The sequence below is a fragment of the Telopea speciosissima genome, chromosome 10 (assembly GCF_018873765.1).
Source record: "Telopea speciosissima isolate NSW1024214 ecotype Mountain lineage chromosome 10, Tspe_v1, whole genome shotgun sequence".
NCBI lineage: Eukaryota > Viridiplantae > Streptophyta > Magnoliopsida > Proteales > Proteaceae > Telopea > Telopea speciosissima.
The window spans coordinates 59,178,851-59,197,311 of record NC_057925.1 but is presented as its reverse complement, the minus strand read 5'-3'; the positions used below and the strand labels follow the sequence as shown (position 1 = coordinate 59,197,311).

Here is an 18,461-nt window from a genome sequence, read left to right as displayed (position 1 = left end):
GTTTTTTTAATTTAAAAAATTAAATTAATGATGTCCAACTGTCCACTAACAAGTTTTACAATATATGGTATTATTAAATTAATATTTACTTAAGTCTATAAACAGAGAGCTTAACGAATCGGATAATATCCGATCGAATTTTGGCATATCCGAATTCGTATCCGATTAATATTCGTACGAATACGGATAGTTTCCGGATAGTAATTTTCTGAATACGGATACCCCCAAACGAATACGAATGTGAATCGAATTCGGATTTTCGACTATCCATTTACATCTCTACACACAAGCCACAAGATCAAGTAGCATTCTTTTCCTCTAAAGGTAAAGAGGTAGAATTGAAACTCATATTTAAATTAGAAAAGGGTATTCTTCCTTGTCACTATGTTTAATGAAGTATAACGCCTCATTATTTACCACATGGGTAATACATGAGTTAGTCCATGTGATAAAGGACTACTGGACTAGACTAGCATATCATTAGTATAATTTCAACTTAAATTAAATAGAGGAAGTAGCTAAAATTACAAAAAATGTCCTTTTGTATTTTATATTCATCTCCATTTGACTTTGAATCAGAGCTTGAGTAACTTCCCTTGCTTATTTTGGACTAAAATTTTACCATTCGGATGTATGTGTGATTCTCTATAACATGGTTTAACTCAAATATTGTTGAGTGGCAAATAGTGAAACATTATATTCACTATGACCTTAAAATATGTTCCAAACTTCCTTACAACAACTTACCAAATTTTGTTGGTAGCTTCAAAACTGAAAAGATTTTAAGCAGCAGTAGCTTCATAGATAATGGTCCTCCTATAATTTTAACTCAAATAAAACTCCAAAAGGGAAGGGATAATACATAACAACAATAACAACAAACTCGGCCTTATCCCAACTTAATGGAGTCGGCTACATGGATCCAAGCAAAACAAAGTAGAGAAAATAGTGTTTTAACTATATATATATATATATTAAAAAAAATAAAAAAGAGGAAAAGGGGTGCGACGAAGAGATGAAAAAGAAAAATGACAAACAAATGAAAGATGAAAAATAAATAAAACAATGAACGATGAAAGATAGCAAGAGGAAATAGGCATAACCCAACCCATCAAGAGAATCTTAGCTAAATGAGGTCTTATAACGTGGATTCTTGCCCTCCAATAGGTTCTGTCCGAGGTTATACATGAGACAAGCCCTAGCCTATGCATGTCATTTCTTACCACTTATCTTATGGTCATTTTAGGTTTGCCCCTAGCTCTTTTAGTTCTTTCAATCGGAATCATATCACTCATCTTTACTGGGCATCACTCGGCCTCCGTTGAATGTGACTGTTTTTAAAAAGTTTGGTTTGAAAACCAATAAATTTAAAAAATTAGTAATACATCAACAGCCCTCCCTCCCTCCCCACCCCAAAAAAAAAAAAAAATCAAGGTAGACTTAGGCTGTGTTTGGTGTGCACTCTTGAAAAGTATTTTGGGCCGATAATGTGCTCCAAGAAATCATACCAAATACACTCTTAGTCTTTCATCCATGATCTTAAATATCTGGATCCACTATTTATTTAAATATTTATCATCTCATCTTCTCAATTTTAATATTTTGTGGGTACTGAGCGCTTCACCCACTGAAAATCTCAACTCTAAATCGTGGTTAAAGAGAAGAAATATACAAATTATATTTGAAAGCATTTGGGATTATATAGTAGACTTTTTGAAAATAAGGTTACATTTGGCTTGATTTCTTGGAATACATTATTGATTTAGAACGCATATCAAACACAACATTAAGTACTTTAAACCTGCCGACAACTGGATCAAACAATTCTAGCTAAAGTTTCAGATTGGCCTTCATATGACCAATCAACTGGAATGCTGAACTCTTTTCTTGAGGTACAATTGAGCTGAATTTTTTTTAAAAAAAAAAAAAGTGTTCATCTTTCAATCTGCTACAAACTTTAATTTTCTTACAATAATTGGTAAATTTTTTCAATGCCAAGTAAGACTAGCTTTATTTTGATTTAAATTTGGGTTTTGACACAATGAGTGTCTTTTGAAGTTGGTGACACTGTTCCAAAAATCGAAATGAATCGATTGAATTGATCGATTCAAATCAAAATCGGCTGTGACCAATCCTGGTTTTGGATGTCCCAAAGTGATTGATTCTATGGTTTTTAGGACCGGATCACTTGATTTTCAGATTTGTGGGGTCAATTTTAGAATTCCTTTTTTTTTTTTTGGTTGCTATTTTGGATCCGAATCGGCAAAAACCAATTTCAATTAACCTTCGATTCAAAGTTTAAAAGCTTTGGTTCCTGCATCAATTGGTATCAAAATTAAAGGTTCTTGTTCTGGTCCTTTTGATAGCTACTAATACTATGCAACTTGCTCAAAATTCAAACAAAACATAAAGAAGTCTCTCTTCATGAGATGTTGAAGAAATTATATGTGAACCAAAACAGAAATTCAAAGTGGAAACAAGGTTTTCCAAGAAATCTAATTTTCAGCATTTATTTTATATTTGGACCAAATGGAGCTTCACGTACATTGCTGGCTTTAATTTTTTATTTATTTATTTTGGTGTTACATGTGAAAAAGAAATATCTTGTGCCAGAGTTTGTAGGATGGGCCCTTACAATTGTACAACATATCTCAGTGTGGGAGATCGAATCCCACTCTTATTTGGAACCCTCCTAAGGGCTTCTCTAAGCCAAATGGTGTTTACTGTTTAGTCTTTGTTTGTTCTTGTCCCTTTGGTTTTGGATGTTATCTTGTTCACGAGGGAGTATGGGTGAGGCTTTGGATTTATCTGTTGTGAATAATATTTCAGTTTTATCTCTGAAATTTACATTTAGGTATTTGATATGCATTCTTGGAATGTATTTCTGGTCAATTTCACATTCTCAGACAATAAAAATAAATATTAATTATCACCCAAGAATGCAAAGTTAACTTAAAATGCATACCAAAAACAGCCTTTAAGTATATATGCTCAATATGAACTTCTAAAGAGAAGTTTAAGATTTTGGATTTGATTTGAATAATAACCATGGTTAAAATCGAAACATACCACCAAAATATGGTATCATAATTACGGAAATGCAAAATTACCATAAAAATATGATCTATGTTCAGTGAAAAAAACCGAAACATTGAAAACCCCTCAATTCACATTCCATTTCGTTTCATCTTGTCCCTTTATGCCTTCATAGACCATCATTGCATGTGATACCAACTGAATCCCTACCGACAGATTTGGAGTCATGGGGAGGAAACCCACATGACATTTCTTCTGTCTTCTCTAGGTTAGCTTAAGAAAGTTGAGATCAGGGTTTCAAGAATTGAGAATCAGATCGGTGAATAAGACGATTTGTATCGAACTCGGCCATCACCAATTTCGATTCTGACTGACTTGATACGGTCTATCCACACCCAAAAACCTTAAAAATTCCCGATTTTTGAATCTGATGATTGAATTTAGGGTTCTGGGAGACCGATTTCGACCAATACCATCCCCAATTCCACGTTTTAAAACCCTGATTGAGATAAAAGAAAAAGAAAGGAATGCAAGAATCCCAGTGCAGAGACACACAAAAGGGAGCATTTTCTGTGTGTAACTAACCATTAATAAGAGATGTAGGGGCCAAATGAGCCATCCCTATCCCTCCTACCTTTCTCCTCTCCCCCTAATCAGACAAAGGTTTTCTGATATGAGGGCCAGGGCTTAATAAATTGCTGTAAACCAAGAAGAAGCTGGTGGAACCAAGGCTTTATAGCAGAAGTGGTGGGGTAGTAACAGCAGAAACAAATTCATTATAATCAGGAAGAGAAATTCCTTTGTTCTATCATGAGACTTATAAAAAAAGTCTGAGACATGGTTTTAATTGTTGTCCTTATAACACTGTAGATGAAGATTAGGTTCTATGAGAACATGTGATGTGCTCTTGTAAGCAGAGTAAAGGTTTGGGCCCATATGTAGATATGCAGATTGCAATGGGTGACTGTGACCACATCTTATCTATTGGAGGATTCTAGAAGTTGTTGTTGATCTTTATATGGTCATTTTTTTTATGAAATAAATATAAATTAATGGTTAATTTAGCTAATCTATAATCTCCCCCATCCTTTTTAACAAACACTACAGTTTTAGGTCCTTTGTAACAAGTCCCCCAACCCTATATTTTTTTTTTGGCACAAAAAACCCTACAAGCAGGATAATATATTAGGGTCCAGAGGGCAAAAGAGAAGATACAATATTGAAGAGGTCCTTTGGAAATGAAGATTTCCACAAACCCAAATAAAAATAGCACAACGCCCACTTAGAACTATTGTAGGCACAAACATTATCATCTCTACCTACAAAAGAGAAAGAGATAGACTCAAAGCGTGAAGAAAGAAGCTTTAAATCCATCATAATGGTGAAGGCTTCAATAGGAGGGGCGAGCAAGGCCCCAACCCCATATCAACTAATGGTTTGTTTTTGCTTCATGTGGAGTTGATTTAGTACAATTGGATGGTATCCTCTAAGTAGGGAATATATTGAATTTAGTTCTTCATTTTCAATTATATGATCCATCATGTATTGGATTTTTTTTCCTTATATTTTCAATACTTCTTCTACCCGGTGGATACAGTTGTTATGATTTACAAACAAAAGCAATTTTTTCATTAACAATGAAAGAAATCCTTCACAGTAACTCTTTACGGCGACTTCTGCTTGCAAAGTAAATAATGGGAAGGGAAGTGGAATTAAATCAAAACTAAAACAGAAATTTTTGTCATTACCTAATGATTGTGTAACTAATTCCAAATCATGACATTATTAAATTTAATTTTACTTCGTAACCAAATCAAACGCTTGGATTTAAAAAGAAAAATAAATATTACATCACAAAAATATAAGGACCGAGTTTTCCTAATCCCATAATCAATGGAGTATCTATTAATTGAGGGGTTTGGATGGGTGGGAGAATGTATCAGGAGGGTATTGTTGGGAACATACTAAAACCCTATAGGAATTTGTGAACCATAGGAAGGAGTGGTGAATCTTCAACTCGAAGTGAACAGTCCTTGTTTGATTACATATGTAGCGTACCTAATGCCTCCTTTGTCTATTTCTCTCCTCCCACAATAGGGGTTAGATATGTTATTTTATAGAAAGGAGGAGATATATAGATATATGAAAGTGCTAACATATTTAAACCAAATTTACTTGCAATCAAGATGAGCTGGTGTAGACAAACATGAGAAGAAAGAAAAGAATTCAAAAAGCATTTGAGTAAAGGTAAAGAAAAGGCCGACGAATCTATTTGTTGAAGGTCCAAAATACCCTTTACTGTTGTTGGCACCCAAACACCCTTCCTAGTTTCTAATGCAATGATAGCTTCATTCACTGTGACTTAAAATTCTGATGTGTGAGAAATGTCTCTTTCCAAACTAAAGCATCAATGAACCAATTGAACAAAGTCATGATAAAGCCGGTCAGTTCTGTGGGTAAACCAAAATTCGCACCTCTGTTTTCCATGTTCTATCCTTTTGAGGCACTTTTTCATTTTGTTTTCCCTCCTTTTCCCTTCTTTTTCATGCAAACTCATATCATAGCCATAGCCATACCACATTCCCACAGTGGGAAGTCATAGTTGTTTCTATGTGTGCGTGTGTGTATGTGATATCATCTATGTCTTTTTATGATGTCACTCTGAGATCAAGAGGTCTAGTTTTCACCGTCGGATTCATGAAAGATCGATGTCCCGTGACCATTCCTAAGATTAAAACAACATATACAATCACACTCCACACATGAACAATCGCTTGCTTGGTTGGTCGGTTGCATGCCCCCTCGGAGGTCATGGTATTGAGTCTCATGATCACATTTCTCCCCCCTCCCTTATCTTTGGTAGTTTGTAGGTTTTGTTGACTTGTCTTAGCATTTTTGTGCATGGTACACCTTGTAATCGATATTGCATACTTTTCTTTTTTTTTTGTAAGGAGATATATATCTTTTTTTGATGAAAGAGTTAATCGACTTTTAGGGTTTGTAAGGAGATATTGCACACTAAAACTAGGATCCAGGTCTTCTACTGTCGAGCTGCCCAATAGAACCGTGTTGTCCAGACACAGTGCTGTATACGGATAATCTTACCCTCACTCGGATAAGGAGTTTAAGCAGAGATAAGACAGATATTACGTGCAATACCATGTCTAGATAGTACGGTCCTACCAGGCAGCTCAACGTAGAGTATCCAAATTCCTAAAACCATGCAACACATTGCTGACAAAGCAATTAAAAAAATAAAAAAACCGATTCGGATAAATACCTCTCCGTACTCCAAAAGCCTACCCTATTCCAATTTGATTGGATGACTTTCATATTACCTAGGCTGGCAAATGGAATAATTCATTTCTCTTTTAGGTTATTAGGTTTTAGTATTTTTTTCAAGATTCGAATTCTTTAGCTGCTAGATCGAGCAATAAGAAAATAAAAAAGTTCGTACAACACGGGTAGCAGCAAAATTTCGTCCTATCTAAAGTAGGACAGCCTTAATTAAAATTAACTTTAAACAATACTAAGAGCTACTCTCATTCTAACGTCGTTTTCAGGCTTATCATTTTGTCTTTTCTCTCTGTACAAACGGCGAAATTAATAAATTTTTCATTTTATTATCTTTTTTTTTTTGCTATTAACTTTCATATTAAAATACTTACACTGGTAAGTGAGTATGGGTCAGAATTCTGCCAACGGCAAATCTACCCGATCTCGGCATTCTGATGACGGCGACGGAGGAATTGACGGCGGAGACCTAAGATTCCGGTAGTACTCCCTAATGTCGGTCCCACACTCTGTTCTTTGCTCCGTTACTTTCTCCCCTTCTTCTCTCAACGCCAGAAACGGCGGCCGTAACACCTCCGTCAATAAATCCCATCTCAACCCTTTGAAGAAGGGATGCTTTTTAATCTCCACCGCACCGTAACCGTACCCGAGCCTTTTTGTGGGGTCCTTCTCTAGTAACCGTTCGATCAAGTCCGTGAGAGCCGTCCGTTTTCCCACGAACTCCGGTGGTTTAGTTACAACGTTCCGAAACGTTTCCTTCCGATTCTTCCCGCGAAACGGCGTCGTACCGTACATCATCTCGTACGTAAAGATCCCCAGAGCCCACCAATCAACGGCGAACTCGTGTCCGTCACCCCGTACCACTTCGGGTGACACGTACTCCTCCGTACCCACGAACGAGTTGGATCGTTCTCCGTTGGAGAAGCTCGGTCTCTTTCGACTCACCGGTGAGACACGCGCCGACTTCACCTTCTTCAACATGGCAACCTCCGTCGCGACGGAGATAAGCCGGGTCAAGTTCCTGCGGTGCTTTGCGTTACTCTTCACCTCTGCCGCTTCTATCTCCAGAACTGCCGGATCCGGGGACGAGCCGGCGGATCCGGCTGATCTGGGTTTGAGGGTTCGGGAGAGATCGAAATCGGTGAGGACGATGTGGCCGGATTGTTGAATGAGAACATTTTCAGGCTTGAGATCACGGTACACAATGTTCAAACTGTGTAGGTACTCAAGTGCGCAAACGATTTCGGCGACGTAGAAGCGGATGACGGTGGGGGAGAATACATGGTCTGTCTGATGGTAGCGGAGCACGTTGAGATCGCCGCCGGGACAGTACGGCACAGCCCAACCCATGTACTCATCGGTCTCGAGAGTTCCCAGAAGGGTTGGAAGAAAAGGGTTATTCAGGCTAGATAGAACCGAGACTTCCCATCTTGCCCGTCGTTCACCATCGAATTTGGAGGAGAGGGTCGATTTCTCTACAACTTTAAGAGCGAAGGGATTAATTGCATCTGGGTCTGTTGTTTGGTCGTGAACCAAGAACACAGTGCCCATGGCTCCTCTGCCCAGAACCTTGATCGCTCTCAGCTTGTCTAGGTCTAACTCCGGCGATGTCTTCTCCATCATCAGACACAGAAGGACGGAGAGAAGAAGGGGACAATGGAGCGAGAGAGGAGGACGAGGAAGAAGAAAAGGTGGACTTGAGAAACAGAGAGAGAGGGAAGGGAAAGGAAGAGCTTTTGATGGGTTTCGTAGCTCTTGGGTTGATGTAGTTTTATGTTTAAATTATTGGAAAAACGCCATTTTTGTGCATTTAAAGCTTTGCTTTTTTCGATTGGAGGGATTGGGATTTGGGAAGTTTTAATGTGTTTCGCTCCTGTTCAACTTACAATGCAATTGATCTTTAAGGTACATATACCCCACTTTTATCGAGGGTTTAGGATTGTTTATTGAAATCAAAGGAATTGGACGGTTCAGATTAATTAACTTGCCTATAATAAGAAGTACAATAACGAGAGTAGCTTTTTCTGGGTTGTATACTTCGGTTGAGTTGGTTTAGACTTTAGAGGAAGTGAAGGAATAAAGCACACGTGTGAGATGGTATTAGAAAACTCAGTCAGAGATGATAGAGATAAAAGAGAGTTGTACGGCTGCCACATGGGGTTCGCCATAATCTAAGGGGGGGGATGCTTGAACGTGTACGTTGTGAACTTGTGAGGAGATTAAAGATTTGCTGGCAAATTTGGAATGTCGTTATTTACTATTTTAATCATTTATTTGCTTGTTTCCATTGCTTTCTATCCAAACACTCGCTAAGGTTGTATTTGGGTCGGCAAGATATGAATAGGGGAAAAAGAACTCTATCAGGATGTGTACGTCTTGCACCTAGACACGTGGAGAGGTAAAATGACTACATCACCCCCATGAAATATGCAAATGATACTCCCACTTCATGCCTCGTGTGTAGGAGTTATACTCCCACATAGAACACTTCTCCAAATAGTAGTTATCTATAAAATAATGAAAGGTGATGTTTCCAAAATTCATAAATCTAAACTATTCATTTTTAATATTTCAAAATTAAATTATCCTTAAAACACAGTAACGGGGAATTTGATGATCGTAGCTTTCAAATGGATGAGAGAGGGTATTGCGCAATAGTGGGGGGGGGGATGTTTTAGGACCCTAGGATAGTGGTTTAACCATTCCCCCCCCCCCCCGGCACGGTGAAGGCAAACTTTGTCCTATTTTAAAGTCTAGACCTCAACAATTTTAGGTATCATGATCGAGCTTCATTGATATTGTATCAGTGGTATCAAAACAAGAGAGGTAAAATGATTTACTCGTATCGCTATTTCGAGAGTGCAAAATGGTCCAATTTGGACCGATATGACTGATCCGTATTAGCAACGACCAATACTGCTGTCAATATTGTGCACTAAAACCCTGAGATCCTCTGCTTCCATTTAGCATTGGGAGAGTACATAGTAATGTCAACAAACTGGTACACATCCATTAATATACATGAGATGTATGTCAATACAAAAAACACAAAAAAAGGAGGCATTTTATTAATTTAGACTCTTAATTTGATACATGACTAATCTATCCAACTGTTAGAATAGATACATCATCTATCCACATGGTAAAATAGATATTTTTTGACGTTTGACCAAAAAAAAAAAAAAAACAATTAAGATAAAAGTAATGATAAAAACCTATGATTTGTTTATGTCTTTTCTCTATTTTATGTTTAATTTTATATATATTATTTCTTTTCTTGTTAACAAACACACCCTAATTTTTTGAAGTTATTATAATATTTTTAGTGTAATTGGTGAAGTTCCACCCTGTTTTTTTGTTTTAATAATTTGCCTTACATAACTATGAGTAGATGGCACATGTATAACAAAAAAGATAAATGAAAGCATGTAATCGGATTTTGCTTTGGTAAGGATAAACCACATGATTAGTAAAGAGATCACTTATTTATGATTAAAAGTGTATTTATCAAAATTAATTAAGGTATAATCCAGCTTAGATCCCTTTGTCTTGCCTCATATGGTTCAACCACGAGTTTGATTTTTAAAGTTTAAAACATAATAAACGAACAGATTCTTTTTCTCCTTTGGTATTATGTACAGAACTTTGAATATAAAACAACTTAAGAATATTCTAAATGTAACCATGCCTAGTTACACCGGATTGAATAAGACAAAAAATAATAATAATAAATAAATAAAAAACCAACTATTTAGATAATGTGTGTTTTTTTTGGATTATATAGAGGACCTTGAATATAAAACAACCTAGAAATATTCTCAGTGCAGCTATGCCTAGTTATACTGAGAGTATAATCATCTAGTGAAGCTTGACTAAAACAAAAAACAAATGATCGGTTTTTCCTTCACCATCACTACTAGTATGGTATCATCATATGACAAGGGGAAGGGTAGTTTTGATATTCGACTTGGGTGGTAGTGATGACCCCAGAGCCCAATCATGAGATCTTTTCACCTGTGGATTCCCTCTCCACAAACCATTGGTGAAGATTTTTTTTTTTTATCAAAAATAATTATGATTGGAGACTCTGAGAGAAGATTTGATGACATACACATTAGATAGGATTAATATACAATGATAATTGGGGTTAGATAGTTAATCTTATGTTGTAATTAAAAAGTCTTAGGTGATGGTGATGAAGATGAAGAAGATGTTTATTTGAAAATTAAAAATTGAAACATATGTTAAGTAAATAGGGAGGAATTCAGTACTTGGTAAGTGAGATTTGTAGAAGAATTTAATGGTGTTTTGCACATTAAGCCAGAACCATTAGGTTTGAGTTTGGTGTTTTTCCTTCAAAGTTAGTTTGGTAGTCTTGGTAAAGAATATATTGAATTGAATTTCCTGCTAAATGTCACAAATGGAATATCCTTTTCTTATTTAAATAACAAAGGAAAAAATGCAAAAAAAAAAAACCCTAGAAGGTACAAGTTGATGCCTAGAGTTCACTTGTGATCTTATTGGCTTTCCTTATCATTGCTTGTGTCAACTTGGGATTTGATTCTTATTGGGTATCTTATTCCACATCCAGTTGTGACAAAAAGTTAAAGTAGAAAACTCCAAAATCCAACTAAAGGATTCCACTATTACTTTTATGCAGATATCTTAATGGACAAAGATTTCTTTAAACTATGGTGAAGGAGGAATTCTTTCACCAATGACATTAATGGGGTCATTAGAGTATCATTATAGGGTTAGCGGTAATTGGGCAAATGGGTGGGGAGTAGTAATGACGGGTTTAGATTCGTAGGTGACTCCTTCACCATGGGCGAAGTATAATTTTCATCTATTCATAGGACTTGCAGAGTAGTAATAACTTATGGGAAAAGAAAACGTACGATGTCACTATGAAACAAGTGATTCAATATGACATGCCCATCCCTATTGAACGATTCATCACCCACGATACCGGCCTATTAGTGGAAAATTGCATATTAACATCATGGGGAAGCTATCCCCATAGGTTATTTTGGGGAAACCACTTCTTTTGTCATGACGCATTAGATTGTCCTATTAATTGGTTTAGTTTGATTAGATCCATTTCAATGTTCTAAACCAAAAAAAAATGGTGGGACATTAGATGGGTCTCAAATGTCTTGAAGAGTGAAGAGAAGGGCCTATCCATAATGCCATCTGATGATTGATGTATTTTGTTAGTATTGTAATTGTGAGATACTTAATTAGGACCCAATATTGGAGTCTTCCACACGGCTACATTTATTTGGATATCAATTGATAATAATGTCCACAACTTGTGCAATACAAAGAAAGCTATTTCTTTCCATATTCATTTTTAAAAGAGGAGATGTCCCTTCATAATAGAATTTTCTAAACCCTCTATAAAAGAGAGAGAGAGAGAGAGTTTCTCCAAACCATGTGCTTTTGCCTAGTATTCAGCTCAGGCTTGTCTTTCCTCCCCTATACAAAGGTTCATAACTTATTCCTAAATTCACATCTACATTCTAATCAAGTCAGTCTCAGATATAGTCCCCACTTGACTCCCCACTTGACTCACATGCTTCACTCTAAACCAATAAACCTCTAATGTTTCCACCTTCAGTTTCTTCTTAATTTCCTTTTTGTGTTTTTTTTAAATCCTTTGCAGGAATCAACACTGCTTAGTTATATATATATATAGAATATTTTATGATTACTAGACCCTAGTTGGTTAATTAAGTTTAAAATGAACCAACAAGCTCATCCATGAATTCCTATTATTTCATTATAAGTGGTAATACTGATTAGTATTCATTTGAAGTAAGTAACCCCTCTCTCTCTCTCTCTCTCTCTCTCTCTCTCTCTCTCTCTCTCTCTAATACTGAAAAATTGAAAGCTCTATCATTCTAATCGTGTAGATATGGTGATGGGCTTCATCAATGAACCCTAATTACGGTAAACAAGGGTAATTAGTACCTATCATAGTCATATTCTTCAAGTGGAATTCGACGTAGACGAAAAGAATCTTAAGGTGACGATTACGATTAGCTATTACTTACCACTAAGAAAATAATTAATTAGCTAGTAAACTCCAAATCGAAAAAAGATGCTTAGAAGGGACATTAATTTTAAGAGAATAATTTATTTATTTTTTAAATGAAAAACCCATGTGCCTGACCAAATTTTATGGGTCGAGTAGGCCATTGTAAAATATCTTTACTTAAGCATTGTAGAGGATATGTTGGCTCTTTGCTTAAGGTTTATCTATTTGGTTTGAAATAATTAAAGAGAGAGAGAGAGAGAGAGAGAGAGAGTCAAAACTAGTCTATGTTGCCCACTCTATATCATGGGTTTCTTTGAGAAAAAGGGAGGTCCAACTTAGGTCCCCCTCTTCTCTACTTTAGGTGACAAAAATCTTTTGAAATGTTTTCTTTTTGGTGGTGCTTTGAGTGTGTAATGGACATGATAGCCCCACCCAAAAAATTTTCAAAACCCTAAACTTTCTAAGTTTCATAAAATGTGGTCCGGTCTGCTGTCATTAAGTTGGAGAAAATGTAAGACTCTACCCAAGTTAAAGTAAGGAGAATTACTACTTTATATTCCTTCAACTATGTCAAAGTTAGCAACTTAGGTACTTTAAAAGATAAAGTTAGGTATAGACATTGAGAGAGAGAGAGAGAGTGTCTTTTTTGATGAGGCAATTGTCGGCCATGATTTTACTATTGAAAAGAATCAATTACATATTTGAGGAAAAGAATGTTTTGTTTTTATCAAGGAAAGATGTTCTTTGATCATTTAAAGGGAGACATGAGGGATAATATATGTGGTAGTCTATATGTTTGATAAAATTCTACAATGGTGCACTACCTATTCACATTTTTCTTGATGCTGCTTCACCCCCTCTCTCTAATGTTTGGAAATAAGATCTTGTATTATATTGAATGTAACAGTTTAATTAATTAAAAGAAAATAAAAGAAGTTTCTTTTATTGTTTTTTGACTATATACTGCCTCTTGATAAACTTCATCTGCGTATTCTTGATAGTTTTTTAATCTACGCATTTAAGTTGATGATGAATTTTTAAAGTACAAATTTTGACCTCACAAGTGCTCATCAGTATTTTCTTTTTTCTTCGTAATAGTAATTACTTTTTGGGAGAGGGATCTACACATTGCCCGTATATGTGTTTATGTTGGTATCTTACACGCCAAGCTAGTTTATACTAAAAAAATTACATGCCAAGCTAGTAATAGATAGCTAATTAAACAGTATATTTAATGAGGAGAAAGAAGGAAGGCTTATATATTTAATGAGGAAAGAAGGGACAGAGGATAGATATTGAAAGAGTGTACTATCTTTTCCCTCACTTTTAAGGAGCGAGTTTCTCTACATTGATGGTAAAGGGAGAATCCCTTGCTCATAGTACCATCAGATGACTAATGGAAAGTAGGGATGAGGAGTTTATTGATCGGATAAAAGTCCCATCTATGGTCACATCACCAGTGGGCAAGAGATTCTTTCCACTTGACTGTGAAAAAAAACCTTTTGCTTACTTTTTAGGAGAAAGTTTTCTTTCACCACACCATGCTATAGGGTTTTAGTATGTTCCCCAAAATACCCTCTCAATACCCTCCTGCTTGCATCTGAAGGCCCATGGTTGGATTTCCATTCAATGTGGCTGAAGGAAAACTCAATCCTAGACCTCATAATATCTTTTTTGTAGGAAAAAACTTCCCCAAAATGTCGTAGAGTAGATTCCATCTCACAAGAATTACATTATAATTTTCTTTGACATACTCTGAATATATGGTTCTCATATGAATGATACTTTTTTTTTTTTAAGCAACCATTGGCGAGGTGTGCAGATTCCTCCCCACACTGACAGTATGAAAAACACTCTCCCTAAATATTTAAAGGAATAATAATTTATATACACAAGTGCACTGTTATATAATCATCGTAGGGCCCAAGTGGTTGCAACCTTTCAAGGTTACCCCCCACCTTAATTACCTACTTCTTAAAAGCCAATAGTTCCAAAGACACTATTTAGTTGTTGAAGAAATTGTTATTTTCATAATTTCTAGTGGAATGATGATGGTTGATAAACAATTTGAAAGCCAATACATATATTTTGCATCCATTGGAGGAGGATTAGATAAAGGAAGTTTTAGGAATAAGTGAATAGAGAATCTAATAGTTATGTTGTGCTTAAGAGAGACAATGAGCATCAAATACCTGTTTACTTAGCCGAGTCCAAAGTCATTGTATCTTCTTTTCCCCCTTTCCAAACAAGGTTTTACACCTCATGCAACACTATTACACCAACTGAAGTGATTGATTTTTTTGAAATTCAAAATCGATCAATGGGCTTTGATTCCATACAAATTATGAACCAGTCAAAACTGATTATAACCAGAAAAAATAAAGTGAGCTCTCATAAAAATCAGTGACAAACCGGTCAATCTTCTCTTACCTTTCCTTGGGGCTGCTATAAGAATGACAAAAATCAACCTGAATCGGTTGGACCGAATTGAACTGATTCTTTTATCCGTCGTGTTCGGTTTGAAGTTTTTAGGAACCTGTACCGACATAAAAATCGGAAAATTGTTTTTGATAAGGATTGAAGAAAAAAAACCTATATATATATATATATATATTTTAAATATGGAAAATAAAAAAAACCGAACCAATAATGAATCGATAAGAGCTCCCATAAGAAAACTTGAAACCGACTAGACCGAAAACCGAATTTTGGGTAACAATTTGGCTTCGGTTTAAGCCGGTACCTGCGTAAGATCGATTCTGATCAAATTGATCATTTGCCACCCCTAGTTGCTACGGCAAAAATAATGATCTGGACAAGGACCAAATCAGGTCCAGCAAGCTTTTGATGATTTGAGCCTGGTCAGCCCATGCATATCCCTTCCCCCTACGCTCAGGGCCAACCAGGGTCAGTCAGGCCCCCGACCTTGAGGGCGGGTTAAGGTTTGATTGTTTTTTTACCTTGAATTACGGTTGGGCCGGGCCTAGGCCCAGTTAAGGGGACGCAGGGTTGGACTGGGATTTTAAAAGGTCCAGTCCAATCCAACCCTGTTGCAGCACTAGGTGCACCACAAGAAATAAATTTGATCCACTAGACATACCTAAGCGATTCGTTTAATGACTCTTGTCCCTCACTTGAACTCTTGAAAACGACTCAGAAAATTGAAACCCACAAACTCCCACAAACTCCGTTTTGTTACAACTTAGGAACATGAATTAAGATTTTAGTTACAGTAAAATGAGATGAGGAAGCATTCTAATTATGGGTGTCTATTGGTCAGTCACGGTCAGTTTCAGTCAAGTTATGAAGCCTCTCTTGGCGTGGTGGTGACAGCCAGTTGCAATAGAGTTCTGGCTTAAGTCCAAGGAAGAGGTCATTTTTACCATTCTCCCCACCCCCATCCCTATCCCTGGCCGCCTTTTCTTGACTTGGGATGCCACCCGTGGGAGGGCATCCTAATGACTTATGGGCCCTTGGCTGGATTGACAAATTTTTTTTATTTTTTTTTATATAAAAAAAAAAAGATTTGGTCAGGTCTAATCGGTTCCTATCAATTTAAGGTCCCACATTGTTACCGACTCTTTGGGTAATTGAGTCTCATAGGCTAAGGAATACTGTAGGGGTGTAAATGAATAGTTGAAATCCGTTTCCGTATTTGTGTCTGTATTCGTTTAGCATTATCCGAATCCGTCTGAAAACTAAATGGATGTGGATACGGATAAGCTATAGCAATCCGAAAAGCTAAATGGATGCGGATACGAATAGGCTATAGCAATCCGAAAAGCTATGTTTACATGTAAACGGATAAAATATCCGATCCGAATCCATGTCCGTATCCGTTTAGCACTATCCGAATCCGATCCGTTTACATCCCTAACGAATAGACATGCTTAAAATATCCGATCCGAATCCGTGTCCGTATCCATTTAGCACTATCCGAATCCGTTCGATAGCTAATCGGATGCGGATATAGCACAATCTGAGCCGAATCCGATCCGTTTAGATCCCTAACGAATAGACATGCTTTAAATTAGTTGGTCGATTGGTTATCGGTCCATTATTGGGGTCATGATAATCGACTTATAAAGAGGCTAAATGGGCTTAAACATGCTGATATAAATGGTTGGTTAAAAGTGCTAATCAGTCTTGGTCTGGCGCCCGCCAAGCTACAAACAAACATGATAGACCGGACATTAAGGAATTTAGCTTGTCTCCAGGGTAGGGATGTAAACGGAACGGATTCGGCTCGGATAGTGCTATATTCGCATCCGCATCCGCATCCGCATCCGATTAGCTTTCGGACGGATTCGGATAGTGCTAAACGGATCGGACACGGATACAGATCGAATATTTTATCCGTTTACATGTAAATATAGCTTTTCGGATAGCTATTGCCTATCCGTATCTGTATCCGTTTAGCTTGCAGACGGATTCGGATAGTGCTAAATAGATACGGACACGGATACGGAAACGGATTTTGGCTATTCATTTACATCCCTACTCCAGGGAGCCTAGCATGCCCAGGTGTTGCCAACCGTTGAGTTGTGCCACACACATCCCTAGGAGTGCGCTAAGATGTGTGCGACACAGTTCAGCCGCTGGATGCCCCCTTGCAGCACCCTGGGCGCATGCCTCTGTGGAGACGATCCTAATCCGACACTAAGCCATTACTAACCGGTTGGGCCTATCGGTGCAAGCTAGTATTTTTTTTGGGGGGGGGTAAAATGTAGGCTAGTATTTGACACTCCTAATTTCAATGGTTTTTTTGTATTTTTATTGGAAACAAAATTAATACTCAATTTTATCTTTTTATATTTGATGCTCAAGGCAGATAATAATAGTCAATCTTCACTTTGGAAAATAATATCTATTCATCTAAAGTCAAATACGACCTTGGGGGGAAATTTTGATATTTTTAACTTAATGTTTGGTTATTTTTCTCACTTAACTTCTAAACAAATGGATCTTTAGTGTAGTTTCATATCTCAATGTTAGGTTTGATTAGTTTTATTTTTTTTTTGGGGGGGGATTGGGGGGTAAAACTGTTAGCTTTGATTAGGTTTTTTTTTTTTTTTTTTGGGTAAAAATGTTAGCTTTGATTAGTGAGTGGCGAAATGCTTAGGGGACCACCTCATCACTAGACAAGGCAATTAGAGGGTTTGAAGTTTAAACTTCAAACCTGCAGAAACTTACTTTTTTATGAGTTATGATGGACAACCATGAGCCTTAACTTTTGCATGTAATAGTGCAAACCAGCTAAGAACAATACTATACTGGTTATTTGGTCCCCCTCTAAGGCCAAATCTGTAAAGGGTAATAATGTCATGTAACTACATGCTCAGTGAGGTCCCTTGCACCTTGCACTTTCGTTTTTTTTGTTGGTAAATTTTGATTTCACTTTTACAGCTTTTCTTTCTTCTTGATTGATACTCAAGACTGCTGTATTTATTTTCTGGAAGACGGTTCGCTGAGCAATGAGATACGATAAAATAGTATCATCATTTAATGTGGAGAGAGAGAGAGAGAGAGAGTTGTGCCATTGTACTCTATCCTGGCGGTTCAAAGAACTTTTTTGTTTCCTATATAAAAAAGAACATTGTCTGGCCACGTCTCCCTGCTGCCACATATAAGGGGGCCAATGACCACACTGCCCCTCTTGTTGGATGCTCCTACATACCCCTTCATTAGTTCCCGCTGATGTAGGACCCATGAGACTGGGCTGCAAATCCTTTCCCGTTTAAAAATTTGAAGAGTGCAATATGAAGAGACAGGTCACAGGCATGGTGGTATCAGACTCGGTATCGGTCTTTTCGGATCTTGATCGGATGGGTAAAAAAACCTCCAAAATCATTTTTTTATAGATCGGGTCATGTATCGGTCATAGTTGGTGGGTGTTGTGATCTCGGGATCGGATCGGTTGATATTATCTAGATTAGATCGATCAAGATAATATAAAAAAAAACTTAAAAACTTTGAAAAAATCCAAAAAATATTCAGTCGGATTGGTCAAGGATCGAATCAGAACAATCGATCCAAGGAACGATCCAGTCAAACCTTGTCTTATTGGTCTAATCTCGGGATCGGTCTCGAC

General features: G+C 36.9%; 1 protein-coding gene across 1 annotated transcript; it reads right to left on the bottom strand.

Annotated features, from left to right (window-relative positions):
- Window positions 1–6,639: 6,639 nt before the first annotated feature.
- Window positions 6,640–8,040, bottom strand: LOC122641451 (serine/threonine-protein kinase UCN-like). The gene has a single exon (XM_043834687.1). It carries the CDS (start codon window positions 7,951–7,953, stop codon window positions 6,724–6,726), a length of 1,230 nt encoding a protein of 409 aa, XP_043690622.1. The 5' UTR covers window positions 7,954–8,040; the 3' UTR covers window positions 6,640–6,723.
- Between the last annotated feature and the right edge of the window lie 10,421 nt (window positions 8,041–18,461).

Bases quoted from the DNA above. Each gene is read 5' to 3' on its own strand.
- LOC122641451 (XM_043834687.1), bottom strand. From the start codon at position 7,953: ATGATGGAGAAGACATCGCCGGAGTTAGACCTAGACAAGCTGAGAGCG.